Source organism: Populus euphratica, unplaced genomic scaffold, assembly GCF_000495115.2.
Source record: "Populus euphratica unplaced genomic scaffold, PopEup_1.0 scaffold35.1, whole genome shotgun sequence".
Classification (NCBI taxonomy): domain Eukaryota; kingdom Viridiplantae; phylum Streptophyta; class Magnoliopsida; order Malpighiales; family Salicaceae; genus Populus; species Populus euphratica.
In genome coordinates, this window is record NW_011499860.1 from 1240748 (window position 1) to 1258271 (window position 17524).

The 17524-nt window shown below is 34.3% G+C and overlaps 2 protein-coding genes and 1 pseudogene across 3 annotated transcripts; 1 reads left to right on the plus strand and 2 right to left on the minus strand.

Moving 5' to 3' along the window:
* Window positions 1-2084: 2084 nt before the first annotated feature.
* Window positions 2085-6093, plus strand: LOC105124536 (vacuolar protein sorting-associated protein 20 homolog 2-like). 2 transcript variants are annotated; one of them, XM_011024589.1, is made up of 7 exons: window positions 2085-2229; window positions 2961-3095; window positions 3584-3736; window positions 3811-3963; window positions 4497-4580; window positions 5541-5691; window positions 5790-6093. In XM_011024589.1, the coding sequence occupies exons 2-7, from the start codon at window positions 2994-2996 to the stop codon at window positions 5813-5815; spliced, it is 669 nt and encodes a 222-aa protein (XP_011022891.1). In that variant the 5' UTR covers window positions 2085-2229; window positions 2961-2993; the 3' UTR covers window positions 5816-6093. The 2 variants fall into 2 exon arrangements, with proteins under 2 accessions (XP_011022891.1, XP_011022890.1); XM_011024588.1 differs by lacking the exon at window positions 2085-2229 and having other exon boundaries at window positions 2843-3095.
* Window positions 6094-6784: 691 nt separating this feature from the next.
* On the minus strand, window positions 6785-10377 carry LOC105124535 (farnesylcysteine lyase-like). The gene is made up of 4 exons (XM_011024587.1): window positions 9568-10377; window positions 7969-8328; window positions 7635-7810; window positions 6785-7269 (listed from the first exon to the last, which is right to left on the minus strand). Exons 1-4 carry the CDS (start codon window positions 10267-10269, stop codon window positions 6999-7001), a joined length of 1509 nt encoding a protein of 502 aa, XP_011022889.1. The 5' UTR covers window positions 10270-10377; the 3' UTR covers window positions 6785-6998.
* Window positions 10378-11296: 919 nt separating this feature from the next.
* Window positions 11297-15802, minus strand: LOC105124534 (farnesylcysteine lyase-like; annotated as a pseudogene).
* Window positions 15803-17524: the final 1722 nt, after the last annotated feature.

Genomic DNA, 17524 nt, shown 5'->3' on the forward strand with positions numbered 1-17524 from the left:
TAAATGAATAAATTTATTAAAATATTATTTATAAAAAATGAACATTCATAAATATATTTTATAAATTTAAACGTTCATTAGTTATTTCATAAATTATAAATAATTTATGAATTATGAACATTATATAATTTTTAAATTTAATTAAATCAGTTTAGTAAACCTGATAATACATTAAATCAAGACCTAGATAATACATTAAATCAAAATTTAAATTAAGTTGTAATTTATTTTAAACTGAATTAAACCTAACTAAGCTAGGATGAAACTTGTTAGAATAAACTCTAAGAATTGTTTTTAATTAAAATGATTTTATTTTAATATTAACTCAACAAGTTGACAACTTGATTAAACCAAGTCAAATTTCTTTTCTTAAATTGATGGGTAAAATGAATTTTAATCCTTATAAATTTAATAATATGTAGCCAATATCAATTCTGTAATTTTCAATATCTAACTAAAAGTTTTTCTCTCTCTCTTGTATTTTCTTTTTCAAACTCGCATGCATTGTATAAAAAACTAAAGCTCTTTTTACAAAAAGTAATTTTATGAAAATTATTTTTACAATTTTAATTTTTTTAACATTATAAAAATTGATAAATAAAAAATAATTTTTAATGAAAAAAAAATTTAACTTAGATTTAAAGAAATGTTTTTTTCAAGCAGAAAAAAATTTCTAGAAGTTATAAACAATTTATAAATATCTTGTTATTTGTTAATTATATCAAATTTCATTTTTAATCTTTTGATTACTATATATTTTATTTAATTTTATAAATATCTTATTATTTGTTAATTAACAATTTATAAATATCTTGTTATTTGTTAATTATATCAAATTTCATTTTTAATCTTTTGATTACTATATATTTTATTTTATTTTATTTCATCCCATATAATTTGATTTAATGTGATTTTTATATTAATTTTGGTCCTCATTCTTTTGATTATTATATATTTTTCTCTTATCCTTTTCTTAATTAAAATTTTTTATTTATCAAATTTGTTTTTTTATTGCTATTTATTTTCTCTGAAATAATTTATGAATTTGTATTTTATTTTAATTTTATTATTTTATTATTTATTGGATTTGATTTTATTATTTTGATTATTATTTATTTTATTTAAAATAATTTATAAAATAATTGTTTTTAATTTCATCCCCTTTCAACTTTTTTATCTATAAGATTTGGCACTCGTTTTTTTAATAAACTTGAAAAAATTAAAATATTAATAAATTATTTATCAGTTTATAGCCAAACATTGAAACATATTTTTTAATTTATTTTTCATGGTACTATCAAATATAAAAAATAATTAACTTTTTAGAAAATCATTTAAAAAATTATTTTTAAGCAAATAAATAAAGTTTAAAACTACAAAACTAAAGTAGGTTATTGTTAAATTTATATTAAATACATATTTAGTATTGTGGTATACAATGCTTTTAAAAAATATATATTTTTTATTTTTAATATTAACACATCAAAACTATTAAAATAAAATATTAGAATAACATTAATTTTATTTATTTCTTAGTAAAATATACTTTTAAAAGAAATTACTGCACTCTGGGTACAATTTCTCCACCTATTTTTTCATTCAGAATTAAAAGAAGAAGAAGAGTAAACTATTATTTATAGATAACGGTGGTTTGTTTTTTATTCGTCACAAATATAAGTTAATCCCTTAACTATCATTGACTTCTAATTTCTTAGGCACTCAGACAACATTGTTATTTTCCAGTACTTCATTCCTTTGATCTAATCCTCTCGTATTTTAATCTCTCTTTAAGAATATATTCTTGAGCTTATTAAAAGCCTTAAACCCACACCGGTTTATTTTTATATTTTAAAAAATTTAAATTTAAATTTTATTTTATTTTTTTATTATTTTAAATTAATATTTTTTGATGTTTTTAGATAATTTTGATAGATTGATATTAAAAATAATTTTTTAAAATAAAAAATATTAATTTAATATTTTTTTAAAAAATGCTTTAAAAAATCACTATAATCATACTTTTACCGGCCAAACAATCATTTAAAATCCATACATTTTAAAGTAAAATTACATTTTTTACCTCAAACTCGGGATATGCTAGTTTGACCATTAAAATTCCCTCATTTCTCTATTCAACGCAAACAATAAAATTGATTGAAAAAAAAATATTTTTGAAGAATTAAGTTCTAATTTCTATTACAAGTTTTTTAGTTGACGGTAGTATGAAGGTTGTTGTGATAAAAAAAAGGAAGATTTTTTTTATATATATAAAAACTAGTATTTTACAATAAATTTGAAGAACTTATATTGCATTTAAAAGGATAAATGAATCATTTTTTAATAGAAAAAAAATATAATTTCTTATTATTTTAAGATTTGAAATGTATTTTATATACATGAATTAATCTGAGATTTGATTAGATATAATTATAACTCAACGAACTACTTATAAAATTTCATAATAATTCAAAATCATTTTCTTTAAATATCATTCATTTAAAGTTTTTGGAAATATCTCTTTAATAAAAATATAAACTTTTAAGGAAAAAAATTATATTTATTATAGAAAAGTACTTATTTAAAAAGAATAAATTGGTTTTTTAAAATTATAGTAGTTGATTATTAAATTTCAGACACCTTAATTTTACAACAAAGTGTAATGAAATATAATACAACACACACAAGCACATATCACAGCGTTTATCACAAATCAAAATTAGCAAACATCCCATCAAGTTTTTGAAGCTAGAGGGACAAATCTAAAACGTTATTGAAACAATAGGGACTAATATATGAATCAAAAGAAAAATAAAAAGCAATAAAAGATAAAAATTTAGAATTTAAAACATTGTTGGACTCTTTAACTGAAACAGGACTTTTGGGCATCAAAACACAAATTGCTGCTCTGCAACAATAGCTTTAAAACCTTCAATTAATTAGCCTGTAAAGGGTTTTGCCTTTTGTGCTGATTAAATCTCTCATCAGATTGATAAATGGGAAATTTATTTGTGAAGAAACCGAAGATAACAGATGTTGATCGAGCCATTCTCTCTCTCAAGACTCAAAGACGCAAGCTTGCCCAATATCAACAACAGGTTGATCCCTTTCTTTTTGGTATTTTAATTCAATTTTATGACTTTTTGGGATGTTATATTTAATGGTGTTTTCGTTTTTTTTTGGTTAATTATAATCAAAATTTTGATCACCCTGGAATTTGAAAATAAAATTTCTGTCTTTTGGTGCCTTAAATGTTTATTTCTCAGTAAAATTATGTAACAGCAAAAGGGTAAGGGAAAGTTTGGATTTTTTCTTGGTTCGTTCAAGACCCCATTTTTTGTTGTTGGTTTGCTATATCAAAAGCTACAAAAAATTAAAACTTTTTTTGCTATGCGCTGCTTAGGGGAATGTGTATTTTTAGGTTTATTGAAGTGGGTCAGTTTTAGAATTTTGAAATGGACAAGTGTGTTCTGGAGGATTGTGATGTTTTCGTGTTGATGAAATGTGTTATTTTTCTTCTGCTGAATTTGAGGAAGTGATCGCTTAGTTGAGGTTGTTACTTTGCTTTGTGATTGAAATGTTCCAGCTTGACACTGTGATTGAAGCGGAAAAGCTAGCTGCTAAAGATTTGATTCGTGAGAAGAAAAAGGACAGGGCATTGTTAGCGTTGAAGAAGAAGAAAACACAAGAAGAATTGCTGAAGCAAGTGGATACGTGGCTCATTAATGTCGAACAACAAGTGCGTAAAAATCACGAGAATGTAGTCTGGTTTCATATGTTATATGGTGTTCTACAATATGCGTTTTGGTTCAGTTGGCAGATATTGAGCTGGCCAGCAAGCAGAAAGCTGTATTTGAGAGTTTGAAGTCAGGTACTGATGCAATCAAGGCGATACAAAGTGAGGTCAATCTGGATGATGTTCAGAAGCTAATGGATGATACCGCTGAAGCTAAAGCTTACCAAGATGTGAGTTTTATATTGAACCTCGTGTAACTCTGGACTATCTTCGACATTCTGTTTAGATATTTTATCTTGGTTGATTATCAATCCCTGACACACACACACACACACACACACACAAAATATTCTGTGTATGTGTATGGTATATGCATGCACACACATACAAACATATAGGCGCTGTATATGGATCTGAAGTTGTCAGTAATTTAGAACCACTGGAATGGAATTCAATATTGAGTTGTATGTCTAAAAATATTTCCTTAAGATAAACTTTTTGCAATCTCACATAATGTTTATAGCATATAGTAAATAGAAATGCTCTTTCATCTTTGCAGAAGTTCTTACATTAGTACTGCATTTATAATGATCATAACTTGATGCTTGTATGTGCTTCTACAGTGACTTTGTAGTGTTTATTTTGTACCATTCTAATGGGGAAGAATATGAACTTTTGCCACTTGTCACTCCTTCTGTTCAAGTTTTCCTTTTCCCTATACCTTTTCCTTTTCGTTTGTATTAAAATTCTAATGGTTCTGAAGGAAATTAATGCTATCCTGGGGGAAAAACTATCAGCAGAAGATGAAGAGGAGATTTTAGCTGAATTTGAGGACTTGGAAACTCAGGTATGATTAATTTTTACACCACTGCTTTCTTTCGAGATTTGTTGTATGTTTCTAATACTGCTTCCTCCATTATATGTCAGTTTAAACCATTCATTTTATTCATTCTACAAAACCCATTTAGTTCTAATTTAAGGCTTGATTTGAGGTTTTGTTCAGCCTCCTGCATTATATGTCTGTTTAAACCATTCATTTTATTCATTCTGCAAAACCCTTGTAATCCTAATTTAAGGCTTGATTTGAGGTTTTGTTCAGTTTAGTGGTAAATTTAATGGTTTACTATGTTCTTAGCCTTTACTTGTTAGACTGGCCAGTTCTTGTTGTTTAGCTAGGTTATGATATGGTGGCACTATGATATCTTCTGGTTGCTCCAGAAAAAAAATATCAGGAATGCTAGAAATGAGACGTGATGGGTTTAGTACGTTCATCCCGTTCATGGTTTTGTTAGGACTGAGTTGTTGGGTAAATGGTGACTATTGGACAATCTCACACAGACTTTTTGAACTGGAATATTTGAGATTTGCTTAAATATATAGGAAAACGTTATTTTTTGGTCTTTTATTCCTTTTCTGTTTACCTATCCAGCCATTCCAGGATGTAAATGAGCTTTTCTTCAGTAGTTTTTCCTCTTTCCATGACCAAAGCTTAGCCATCCCCATAAGATATTTCAACTGATAGTGCACTGGGAGCTATGGGTTCTGCATTTCACATGTTGATTCATATGTCTGTTGCCTTGGATTTTATAGAAGATTGAGCTGAAGAACAATTAGATGAATTGGATTTTTTCATACTATAATATTTCTTATTTTATGGTTGTATATGCACTGGTAAATTTTATTACTACTTTCTGTTGGTAGACCATGTGCTTTTACTTGGTCTTGACTCCGTCAATCTTGAGAAATTCCATAGATTTCCCTTTTTGTTTTTCTTATTTGAAAAATAAACTTTCATTTGTTTGTTTAGATGGCCGTTCAAGACTTGCCAGAAGTGCCCACTATAGTTGTGTCTGAGGAACAGGAGCAGAAGTTGGACCTTCCTGATGTACCAACCAAACCACCTGTGCTGGTGGATGATGCTGAAATTTCTTCAGCTGAGGTCCCCACTAAGAGAAAAGGTCAGTGTCTCTCTGCCTCCTTCCCTCACTCCCTCTCTCTATACGTGCATGTGTGTGTCTACAAGCAATTCAATAACCTGACAATTTTCAAAATGCAGTTTTGGAGGAACCGTTGCCAGCATGATCAGGGAAAACATTTACAGCAACATTTCAGTCTTGTGGAGCTGCTGGCCATACTAGATGATTCATGTCGTTGTGACCTTAATCTAAGCATGTACTTTACGAATTTTCAACTTGATAAATACTTGCAATTGCAATCATGCTGGTTTGTTTTTGCAATTGCAATCATCCTCATAAGACGTGTCCATAACTGTAAATTTATCTTGTGGATAACATGTTTGGTATTTGGATAAATTCAGTCTCCTAGATAATGAAATTTCTTTACTCCATGATGTTCTCATCCCCACAATACACATTGAACATGACTGATGGTATCATTGGTGCTTGTCCGGTAAATTTTTTTCTTTTTATGGGCAAGCAAAATAGTTTGGTTAAAATTCGGTAGGTTGCCAAGGAGATGGTCACCCAATTACAGAGTCGAAAAGCTGCATATAAAAATAACAAACGATTGAAGTCCTAGCATCTTTTAATCTACAATGCTTGCAAACCAGAAGCAGCACGCTAGAGGAAATTTGACATTTCAAATAGCTCTCCGAGGTAAATTATTCTCAGCATTCAAGGTAAATATCGATAATTGTTTCATGCTTTCAGCTGCGCAGCCTGTCAGCGAAGAAATTTTGATGCTTCAAGGCCGCATGCTTGAAATCCATTTTCAGCCTCCACCCTCCGCATGTTTGGTCGGTTAGCGACTTGGCAAGCCAGGTTGAAGTTGAATGTGGGAAGATTTTGGTTGCACGGGTCCTTCGAAAAAATCGTCATGCTTTGCGTGAAAAGCCTAAATCCATTTCTTTATAGCGTGAGTTTGAGATGGGTAAAGATATCTAAGCAACACGCTTTTACTTGAGAGAACTGAGAATTGTAAATCTATGGGAAAATAAAAATTAGTGAACCAGATGGCTGCCATTTTACTATCTACACAGTGTCATCGTTTATAAAAAATCATATCAAAATGCAATTTTCCTGAATAAAGGAAAAACAAACAAAATATCTACTAAAATAACATAACTCATCAATAACTTGTACACAGTATCAACGCTTTGTATATTTATACAATAAATAAGCTGCTTTGATGGCTTCAAGGAAATTCTGTTGTATAATACAAGAAGTTCAAATATTTCCTGGTCTTGATTTCACAAAAAAGAAAAGAAAAAATCCTTACATTCTCCGTGTATGGACATCCATACGAATCACATATCTGAATGCGAAGCCTCTGCACTTGAACAGGAGGTTCTCTTTAAATCTGACGGACAAGAGGAATCCTTGCCAAAAAATCTTGACAGGATGAGTCGAGCTATATTTTCAGCTGCAACAGCACTAGTCTCCATGGTACTGGCTGCATTCTCAAAAGCGTTCACATAGTACAAATGCTTACCATCCAAAATAAAGGGTGCGAATTTTTCAGGAGCCTTGTAATGAGGGTAAGCGCCCCAGTTTATTCGAACGGTCTCCTTCCTTACACTACCAATAGCAGCAATAAACATCAATCAGTGCAGAACAGTTCAAGTTTTTTGCATCAAAATACATAATTTAGTAATTGGGGGTGAGTTTGAATGGACTGTATACATTAATTCAGTAGATCTTCACAATTTTTGTTAAATATTGCCAGTTCTCATGAAAAAAGGTCTTAATCACACACCAAAATTATAAAAGATGTTCACACATTAAACCAGATACAACCATACTATGACCGGGGATAGGTCAGTCAGTGCATAACAAACAATAATAACACAATAAAAATCCTTGAAGTAACCATTGAGGAAATTATTATGATCCTCATTTTTCATTGAAAGGATTAAACAGTTGAGGGAAATTGAAAGTAGTACCTAAAGATGCTATCCAGTAATGCATCAGTCATTGCTTGACGAGAGAATATTTTGTATGTCATATCTGTCTCATTGTAACACTTGAGGATTGAAATGCTTGTGAAAGGAAGACGAGGGTCCTCTATAGTGGCCACCAGTTCTGGAATTTCTGAAACAGCTTTCAGGCCAAAATATACCTTTGTCCATGACAAACACCAGAATTTAATGAATAAAGTATAAACTATCCTATAGAAGGAAAGAAGGGCTGGCAAGAGAACAACCCATAGAGGAGGAATACACTTAGGAGCTGAAAGACATAAAGGAGCGTGACATTTGTGATCGCTATGATACTTACAGGATTTATGAGGCCCCTCACAAAAGTTGCATGTGTGTGCTGTAACTGCCTCATAGGAACTGAAACTGGAGGTGAAAATTGAATACTCGATTCATCTAGTGGTATAGCAACCACTGCAACTTCACATGAGTATGTATTTCCTTTTGTGGAGTTGAGCTCATAATATTCTCCAAGATAAGAGATGGAATCAATTTCTTCATGGAGATACAGTTCAACATCTGAACTATTAATTAGTCCAGCAGCCATTTGCCAGTTCCCCCCTTCAACAGCCCATAAACCACCACCAGATCCTGCCAAGGAAACTGCTCCGGCAAGTCCACTGATGTTGACACTTTGACCATAATTAATTCGTGTAATGACCTGCAAACCCAACAGAATTCTGAGTTGTCAATAAATCTTCAGAACTCTCAGTTAAACTACCCAATTATGAGTCAATTTCACATCTTGGCCTATCAGAATCTAATGACATCACCACATCTTCCATAGTACTTGCACATAATGAAATTCTACTTGCCATACGCACATCTATGGTGCTTCTGACTAGCAAACTAGAGGTTCAGGAAACTGCCGTTCTAAATTATCTGCCTGGTTTCTCTACTTTTTTCTTTTTAAAGGAGATAATGGTTGTTAATGGCAACAAAAATAATGAAAAGAAAGCAAGGGTAACATTTATTTTTACAGTTTGGATTACTCACAAAAATACCTTTCCACCAAGAACAAGATGGAAAACTGTTCTCACAAAATTGATAACAGATACCTGGTTTCCATCGTGTTGTTTTGGGTGGAAAGGTACGTGAAACAGTGAAATGTGAGTCTGTGAATATTTTTTCTACAGAAAATTGCATATTTAGTTTTGTAAATAGTTACTAAAGCAAGGGCAACGTTTATTTTACGATTTGGATAACTCACAAAATACCTTTCCACCAAAAACATCAAGATGGAAAACTGTTTTCACAAAACTGATAACACATTACTATTAACTATTTTGATGATGTAGTTATCGTTTATTTCAAACTGTTTTGTAAATAGTTTGTTTTGGATGGAAAGGTATGTGAAACAGTGAAATGTGAGAATGTGAAAAGTTCTTCTACAGCAAATCACATGGTTTGGTAAATAGTTAATAGTAATAAAAAGGTATGTGAAGATTGAAATGTGAGTATGTGAATAGTGTTTTCACAGCAGAAGGCATATCTGGTTTGGTAAATTGTTAATGTTAATGTTAATATTAATAATCTAATAATAATAACAAGTGAAAGCAGTCAATATAAACACAAAAAGGGGAGGCAATTCAAAAAACAAACTCGATAACTACATCATCAAAATACGAGCACTTGATCTTATCGCAACTGTTCCGATAATTTCTAGTGGTCCAATTCACTGTATTTTAATCTCCTTCTTTATGCATGAATTGGCATTTACGTTATGTGTTCTTGTCTTTGCATAAAAAGAAAGTAAAGGAGGAAATCACACACAACTACACAAGCCAATCCCTTTTCTAATCACACTAACTAAACTAAACTTAACAAACTGCAAAAAGAATTCAAAGCCAACTGGCCAAAGTGAGGGAAAAAAGGAGTAGAAGAAGAAGGAAATCCTTACAGTGACCAATTCTTCAATCAGCAAGGGAGCCAATTTAACACCATCAACCAGCTCCTCCTTCAAGCTCTTTCCTGTAAGATTAACCAACCCAGCCCACTTCAGCATCTCCTCAACACTCTCAAACACAGGCCTGGCTTCTACTCCTTCATAATACTTCAAAAACTTATTCCCTGTCTCGTCCACAAACCCTCCCATTTTTACAAGTGAAAAGCCATATCTCATAAACAAATAAATCCCATTAAAAAAAGACACAATCTTGTTCACAATCCCCCAATTTGAATTCACATTTAGGGTTTTAACAGCAAACCCATTGCCATCCCAAATCCCCAATGAAATTGAACTCTCTGAACTGGATGGTCTCTTCTCCGTCAAATTTAGCAAATTAGTATAGTTCGAGGCGTGGTAGTTTTTGGGGGGGAGAATTGAACCTCCGGCCTCGAAGGCGTCGCCGCCGATTGTCACGGTGGCCATCCGGCCGCCGACGATGGCGTGTCTTTCGAAGATTAGGATTTTCGGATGGTGGTTGGTGGAGTATTTGCGGAGGAAGTGGGCGACTGAAGAACCGCCAATTCCGCTGCCGATGATGCATACGGTAGCATCGTCGCCTCCGGCTGAGGTGGTGGCGGAGGAAGAGGTTTGTGGGAATGTGAGGCCGCCGAAGATCGCGAGTAAAAAGATAATTTTTAGTGGCAACATAACCATTTCTTGTTTTCCTATGTTTTTTAACCACCAGCTTTGCTCAAGACACCCTCAAAGGAAGAAGCGAATGTATCAAAGTTTCTAGCTAGGATTTTACTGTTTGCTGGTGGCTTGTGAACTATTTTTATTTAGTCCCTAAATGCTTAATTAGCTAGTGCTTTTAGTTTTCAAAATCCTCATATTGAATCCTTATATTTATATATTTTTTGCATGGCTGATCTGAAATTGGCAGGTCAACCATTTTTTTTTTTTTTTTATTTATAGCTTCAATTGTGCAGCCGCATGGATAAGCTCATCATAGTATTATACTGTGTCAGCAATTAAAAAAAGGTGCAAATGATGGCTGTAATGCTGGTACAATATTGTTCGAGACTGATGGAACAAAATAAACCACGAGGAACAAGAGAGAAAAACTTCATTTTCAAATAGCTCTCTCAGGTAAATTATTCTCTTTGATCAGATTATTGGGACTTCCAGTTTGAGTCGAAGTTCTTTCAAGGGGCAAACAGATTTAGTGCACAACATAAACTCTTCAAAGGAATGATCGCAGAAGCGAACATGAATACAATATGGACCTGTAGCATATGGCCTCAAGCGTTTAACACATCAGGATCCAAGCTAAATATCGAAAATTGTTTCCGACTTTCAGCTGCGCTAGTTTGTGTCAGCGAAGAAATTTTGATGCTTCAAGGCCGCATGCTTGAAATCCATCTTCAGCCTACCCCCTCTGCATGTTTGGTTGGTTAGCTACTTGGCAGGGGAGACTGAGGAAGATTTTGGTAGCTCAGGTTTAACCCAACCCCTAAGAATATCTTCCTGTCTTATGCGAAAAGCCTAAATCCATTTCTTTATAGCGCGAGTTTGAGATGAGTACAGGTCTCTAGGCATCACTCTTTTACTTGAGAGCTGAGATCTGTAAATCTATGGGAAAATAAAAATTAGTGAGCTAGAGGGCTGCCATCTTCCCATCTGCACGTTGTCTTCATTTATCAAATCATATCAAAACGCAATTTTCCTGGAATAAAGCAAATCACACAAAATATTTACTAAAAATAACATAACTCATCATTAATTTGTACACAGTATTATTGCTTTGTCTATTTATACATTCAGGAAGCTGCTTTGATTGCTTCAAGGAAATTCTGTTGTATAATATAAGTTCACATAACTACTGGTCTTGATTACATTCACAAAAAAGAAAAAGAAAAAGAAAAACCCCTTTACTCAGTGTCATGGATACGAATCACGTATCTGAATGCAACGCCTCTGCACTGGAACAGGAGGTTCTCTTTATGGCTGATGGACAAGAGGAATCCTTGCCAAAAAATCTTGACAGGATGAGTCGAGCTATATTTTCAGCTGCAACAGCACTAGTCTCCATGGTACTGGCTGCATTCTCAAAAGCGTTCACATAGTACAAATGCTTACCATCCAAAATAAAGGGTGCGAATTTTTCAGGAGCCTTGTAATGAGGGTATGCGCTCCAATTTATTCGAACGGTCTCCTTCCTCACACTAACAGTAGCGGCAATAAACATCAATCAGTACAGAGCAGATCAAGTTTTTTGCATCAAAATACAAAATTTAATTTTGGGGGTGAGTTTGAATGGACTGTATATATTAATTCAGCAAATCCGCACAATTTTTGTTAAATATTTCCAGTTCTCATGAAAAAGGGTCTTGATCACACACCAAAATTATTTAAAAAATTCACAAGTGAAACCAGACACAACCATATTATGACCGGTGATAGGTTAGCCAGTGGCATAACAAACAATATTAGCACAATAAAAATCTTCGCAGTAATCATTAAGGAAATTATTATGATCCTCTTTTTTCATTGAAAGGATTAAACAGTTCAGGGAAATTGACAGTAGTACCTAAAGATGCTATCCAGTAATGCATCAGTCATTGCTTGACGAGAGAATATTTTGTATGTCATATCTGTCTCATTGTAACACTTGAGGATTGAAATGCTTGTGAAAGGAAGACGAGGGTCCTCTATAGTGGCCACCAGTTCTGGAATTTCTGAAACAGCTTTCAGGCCAAAATATACCTTTGTCCATGACAAACACCAGAATTTAATGAATGAAGTATAAACTATCATATAGAAGGAAAGAAGGGCTGGCAAGAGAACAACCCATAGAGGAGGAATACACTTAGGAGCTGAAAGACATAAAGGAGCGTGACATTTGTGATCGCTATGATACTTACAGGATTTATGAGGCCCCTCACAAAAGTTGCATGTGTGTGCTGTAACTGCCTCATAGGAACTGAAACTGGAGGTGAAAATTGAATACTCGATTCATCTAGTGGTATAGCAACCACTGCAACTTCACATGAGTATGTATTTCCTTTTGTGGAGTTGAGCTCATAATATTCTCCAAGATAAGAGATGGAATCAATTTCTTCATGGAGATACAGTTCAACATCTGAACTATTAATTAGTCCAGCAGCTATCTGCCAGTTCCCTCCCTCAACAGCCCATACACCCCGACCAGATCCTGCCAACGAAACTGCTCCCGCAAGTCCACTGATGTTGACACCTTGACCATAATTAACTCGTGTAATGACCTGCATGCAAACTCCATAGAATTCTGAGTTGTCAATAAATCTTCAGAACTCTCAGTTAAACTACCCAATTATGAGTCAATTTCACATTTTAGCCCATCAGAATCTAAAGACATCACAAAATCTTCACAGTACTTGTGCATATGAGATTCTAATTTCCATTCGCATATTTATGGTGCTTCCAACTAGCAAACTAGAGGTTCAGGAAAATTGCTGCTCTAAATAATCTGTCTGGTCTCTCCATTTTTCTCTTTTAAAGGAGAGAATGGTTGTAAAAGGAAGAAAGAAATAATGAAATGAAAGCATGGACAACCTTTTTTTTACAAATTAGATAACGCTTATTTTCACAAAATAGATAAAACATATTAGCAAGGAACCAATAGCATGAAAAAAATTAGGAAAATCAATAGCATAGAAGGCCTGAACCTCACTTCAAAAGATTCATAACCAGAAAAGACAAATCAATAGGAGCATGCTTTTTGTGCAATAGTAGGAAGCTTAGGCTAGTAGCCACAAGAGTGGCAGGTTTGAGTCTCAAGTGCAGTCACTTCATGTAAAAATGTTGAAGGAAAGGTACAATCCTCAATCCTTACTCCTAAGACTCACTGGTAGCATCATAACTGGGTAATGGTTTTATATTGGAAGGGGAAACATCTAGTAAGATTGCTGTTGCCAATTATGGTTTTGCCATTGCAACCACATCGGCTAAGCCAAAATGGCAATTGATGTCACAGGTAATAGGGTAAATTAGCCAGCCCACGTGCACCACATTGCAAATAAGATTCCAAGTTAATTTTTAGCACAAGAGAAACCAGCAATGATGTTATGGATATGTTTTTCATATCATAAATTTTTTTTCAATTGAGAAACAGAAAGATACTTTATAAAATCAAATGAAAAATATATGAACCCATATATTGAAAAAGAGTTGTTAATTCTAATCATAGATTAAAGCGGGAGCTAATCTTCCTTATAAGAAGCAAAAGATAGAACTTAAAACTATAGGGAACAACAAATGAATAATTGGAAAGTTCAAGGACCAATTTGAAGTTTTTCATTCCTTTTGGACAATGAAAATCAAAAGGCTCTGTTTTTCTTTTTTATGTTAATTTTGGTCCTTTTTTTCAAGTTTCTTTAATCATAACCTAAACTTTTATTTTATAATATTGATTTTTAATTCAACATTAGAATGCTTAATTACATATTGGATACGCAAGAGTATGTAAATATAAACTGATGCCAGCACATAAAACCATGCCAATACAAGGAATAAAGTCTAATGACTAAAAGGTAAATAATGAAAAATTCAAGGACCTAAAAGGTGAAAATTGACAACGAACAGAAGTGTGGACAGTGAAACGTGAGTGTGTGAGCAGTGCTTCTACCATAAAACTTATAAGGAAAAAATATTAACTACCTACTAAAACATAACTTGAAAGAATGAAATTGAAAAGGAATAAAGTCTAATGACCGAAATGCAAATAATAAAAAACTTCAGGGACTAAAAAAGGAAAAAATTGACAGTGAATAGATGTTTGAACGTGAAATGTGAGTGCATAAATAATGTTTCCATAGTGAAACTTTGACAGTGAACATTGAAATGTGAGGTTGTGAATAGTGATTCTACAGGGAAAAAAAACACTGTATGTTTGAGCACATGGCTCACAACAACTACAAGTGAAGGCAGTCACTATGAACACAAAAGGGAAGTCAATTCAAAAAACAAACTCGATAAAAGTTCATCAAAATACGAGCACTTTATCTCATCACTACTGTTCCAATAATTTCTAGTAGTCCAATTCACTGTATTTAATCTCCTATGCATGAATTGGCATTTACGTTATGTGTTTTTTTCTTGGCATAAAAAGAAAGCGAAGGAGGAAATCACACACACAAGCCAATCCCTTTTCCAATCACACTAACTAAACTAAACTAAACAAACTGCAAAAAGAATTCAAAGCCAATCGGCCGAAGTGAGGGAAAAAAGTAGAAGAAGAAGGAAATCCTTACAGTGACCAATTCTTCAATCAACAAAGGAGCCAATTTAACACCATCAACCAGCTCCTCCTTCAAACTCTTTCCTGTAAGATTAAACAAACCAGCCCACTTCAACATCTCCTCAACACTCTCAAAAACAGGCCTTGTTTCCACTCCTTCATAATACTTCAAAAACTTATTCACTGTCTCGTCCACAAAGCCATTCATTTTTACAAGTGAAAAGCCATATCTCATAAACAAATAAACCCCATTAAAAGAAGACACAATCTTGTTCACAATTCCCCACTTTGACTTCAGATTTAGGGTTTTAACAACAAACCCATTCCCATCCCAAATCCCCAATGAAAAGGAACCCTCTGAACTGGATGGTCTCTTCCTCGTCAAGTTTAGTAAATTAGTATAGTTCGAGGCGTGGTAGTTTTTGGGGTGGAGAATTGAAGCTCCGGCCTCGAAGGCGTCGCCGCCGATTGGCACGCTATCCTACCGCCGACGATGGCGTGTCTTTCGAAGATTAGGATTTTTGGATGGTGGTTGGTGGAGTGCCGGCGGAGGAAGTGGGCGACTGAAGCGCCGCCAATTCCGCTGCCGATGATGCATACGGTAGCGCCGTCGCCTCTGGCTGCGGTGGAGGAGGAGGTGTGTGGGAAAGTGAAGGAGAAGAGCGCGAGTAAAGAGAAGATTTTCAGTGGAAAAAGAAACATATTTACTTGTTGGCTTGTCACCACCAGCTTTGATCAAGACACTATCAACAAGGGATGTTACTGCTTAATGTGGACTTGATTGATTGTACCTTCTTCTAATGGTAATAAACATTGAACCAATGCCCACATCCTTCCACTGGTTTTGGTTTGGCAGCTTCTTCCAGTGTGCCGTGGGTTTTTGATCGAGGGCGTGTCTGGAAATGCGGAGTGCGGCAATGGGTTTGTTGAATCCATTACCCACTGGTTGAACCCGTGGGTAATGGATTCAACAAAACTATGTGCTATAAAAGATACCATGTGTTCTGCTGGTGTTTCTGTGTAGCCGTAAAAACAATTTGAAAATATTAAAAAAAAAAAATTTAAACTAAATTAGATTTTGATTAGTTTCTGCTAGGACAATCCTGTACATCTGGGCATCTGGCCTCAATTTGTTCCGGGTTCTTCCTCAGCTGCAGCATTTTTTTTCCTCGTCATTCTCTTCCCCGTCACCATCTTCTTCTTCGTTGTCATCTATCCCTCCTTCAGCTTTTGGTCCGCCTGGAGGAGGTGGCAACACCTCTTCAACCAATTCTACTAGTTCTTAAACGATCGGCATTCCAAAACGCGCCTCCATTTCCTCTATGATCTGTCAAATATAAGACAAGTAAATATTTAATGAAAACTCCGAGGGAAACCAGTGTTCTTGACACGAAGAAAAACAAGGGCAAAGGAAGAGAAGAGAGTAGCGATATTGACCAGGAGAGCAAGCAACAACTGTCTTCCTAGTGAACTTTTGTCGATACCATGATTGACCATGATAATACAATTCCTTCAACCAGATGCAACCAAAAGAAAGGGGAAGAGATTGATCATCATCAACGAAACAAATGGCACCGTTTTTCCAGATTATAAACTTTGGAAATTAGACAGCATCACCATGGCATGATTCCTTCACCCAGGCTATGAACATTACGAGCTAGGTTGGATATTAATTTCTAACAATGGTATCATATTAATTTGCTGCAACACCCATAAGGATCATAGATCAAAGAAATCATGTAGCCAGTTATTGCCCATGATACTTTCCAGCCCAAGCTGGAAGCTACCATTTAAATACAAACACACAAATCAAATCAGAAGCGACGTACCTTCAAGAACATGCTCATAGCACATAAACATGGGAACAGTACTTGTGTTACACGAGGAAGGCTATCAGTGACTAAACGATGCTGAATGCTCCTAGCAGATGCAAAGTTCTCATAAAATGCAACCCCCCTTTTTTGTTACATATTGGTAACATTAATGCACCATTAAATGTACGGGAATTGTTAGTGGTCATCAAAATCTTATTTACTTGGGTAGAATTACAGCAGAAAAAGCCATGTAACTCTATCTCTGAGGCGTATCGATGTCTAACAGAGCACAGAATCTTTCTTTTCCATTCTGTGGAAAAGGCAGAGTGCTGCTAGGAATAATTCCGAGGCACAAGACAGCTTTGGGCTGTCATAGTTTACGGATTGCCCAAGGAAACCCTTGGGAACAATTAATGAAGTCTCTCTATCTCTCTCTCGTACATGCAGCAATTGGTAGCAGCGCGGTCCTGGAACCTGAGGATTGCAGCTTGGTCAGATTCTATGAGAAGAAGCAAATCAGTCTGATGGTCTAAATTTGTGGATGTTTCACATTTTATGGCCTAACCATCTGCTTGTTTCGTAATTGTCTATTCCTCCTTCCAAGCTGTTTGCTTGGATACCCTCTGTACTCTACGGAGGTTCACAAGCTCATGGCCTAACAAAGGAAAAGAGAAGTCACGGCCTGAACTTTCCAGCACGCCTTTAGACCTTGGATCCGTTTGTTTTTATAGTGCGGTGTAGCCGGTGTTTTGCTCCAATCATATATTTGAAAGTATTTAGTTAATCAACATACATCATAGTTTTGCACAAGTCTCACTACAAACTATCTCTTGAAATCTTGGTTAAACTTTTTTAACAATCTGTAGCTTTTCTTAAG

Bases quoted from the DNA above. Each gene is read 5' to 3' on its own strand.
- LOC105124536 (XM_011024589.1), top strand. From the start codon at position 2,994: ATGGGAAATTTATTTGTGAAGAAACCGAAGATAACAGATGTTGATCGA. The intron at 3,737-3,810 runs GTGCGTAAAAAT...GTTTTGGTTCAG, and splicing joins TCATTAATGTCGAACAACAA to TTGGCAGATATTGAGCTGGC. The intron at 3,964-4,496 runs GTGAGTTTTATA...ATGGTTCTGAAG, and splicing joins AAGCTAAAGCTTACCAAGAT to GAAATTAATGCTATCCTGGG.
- LOC105124535 (XM_011024587.1), bottom strand. From the start codon at position 10,269: ATGGTTATGTTGCCACTAAAAATTATCTTTTTACTCGCGATCTTCGGC. The intron at 7,811-7,968 runs GTAAGTATCATA...TCATGGACAAAG, and splicing joins TGAGGGGCCTCATAAATCCT to GTATATTTTGGCCTGAAAGC. The intron at 7,270-7,634 runs GTACTACTTTCA...TGCTATTGGTAG, and splicing joins TTACTGGATAGCATCTTTAG to TGTAAGGAAGGAGACCGTTC.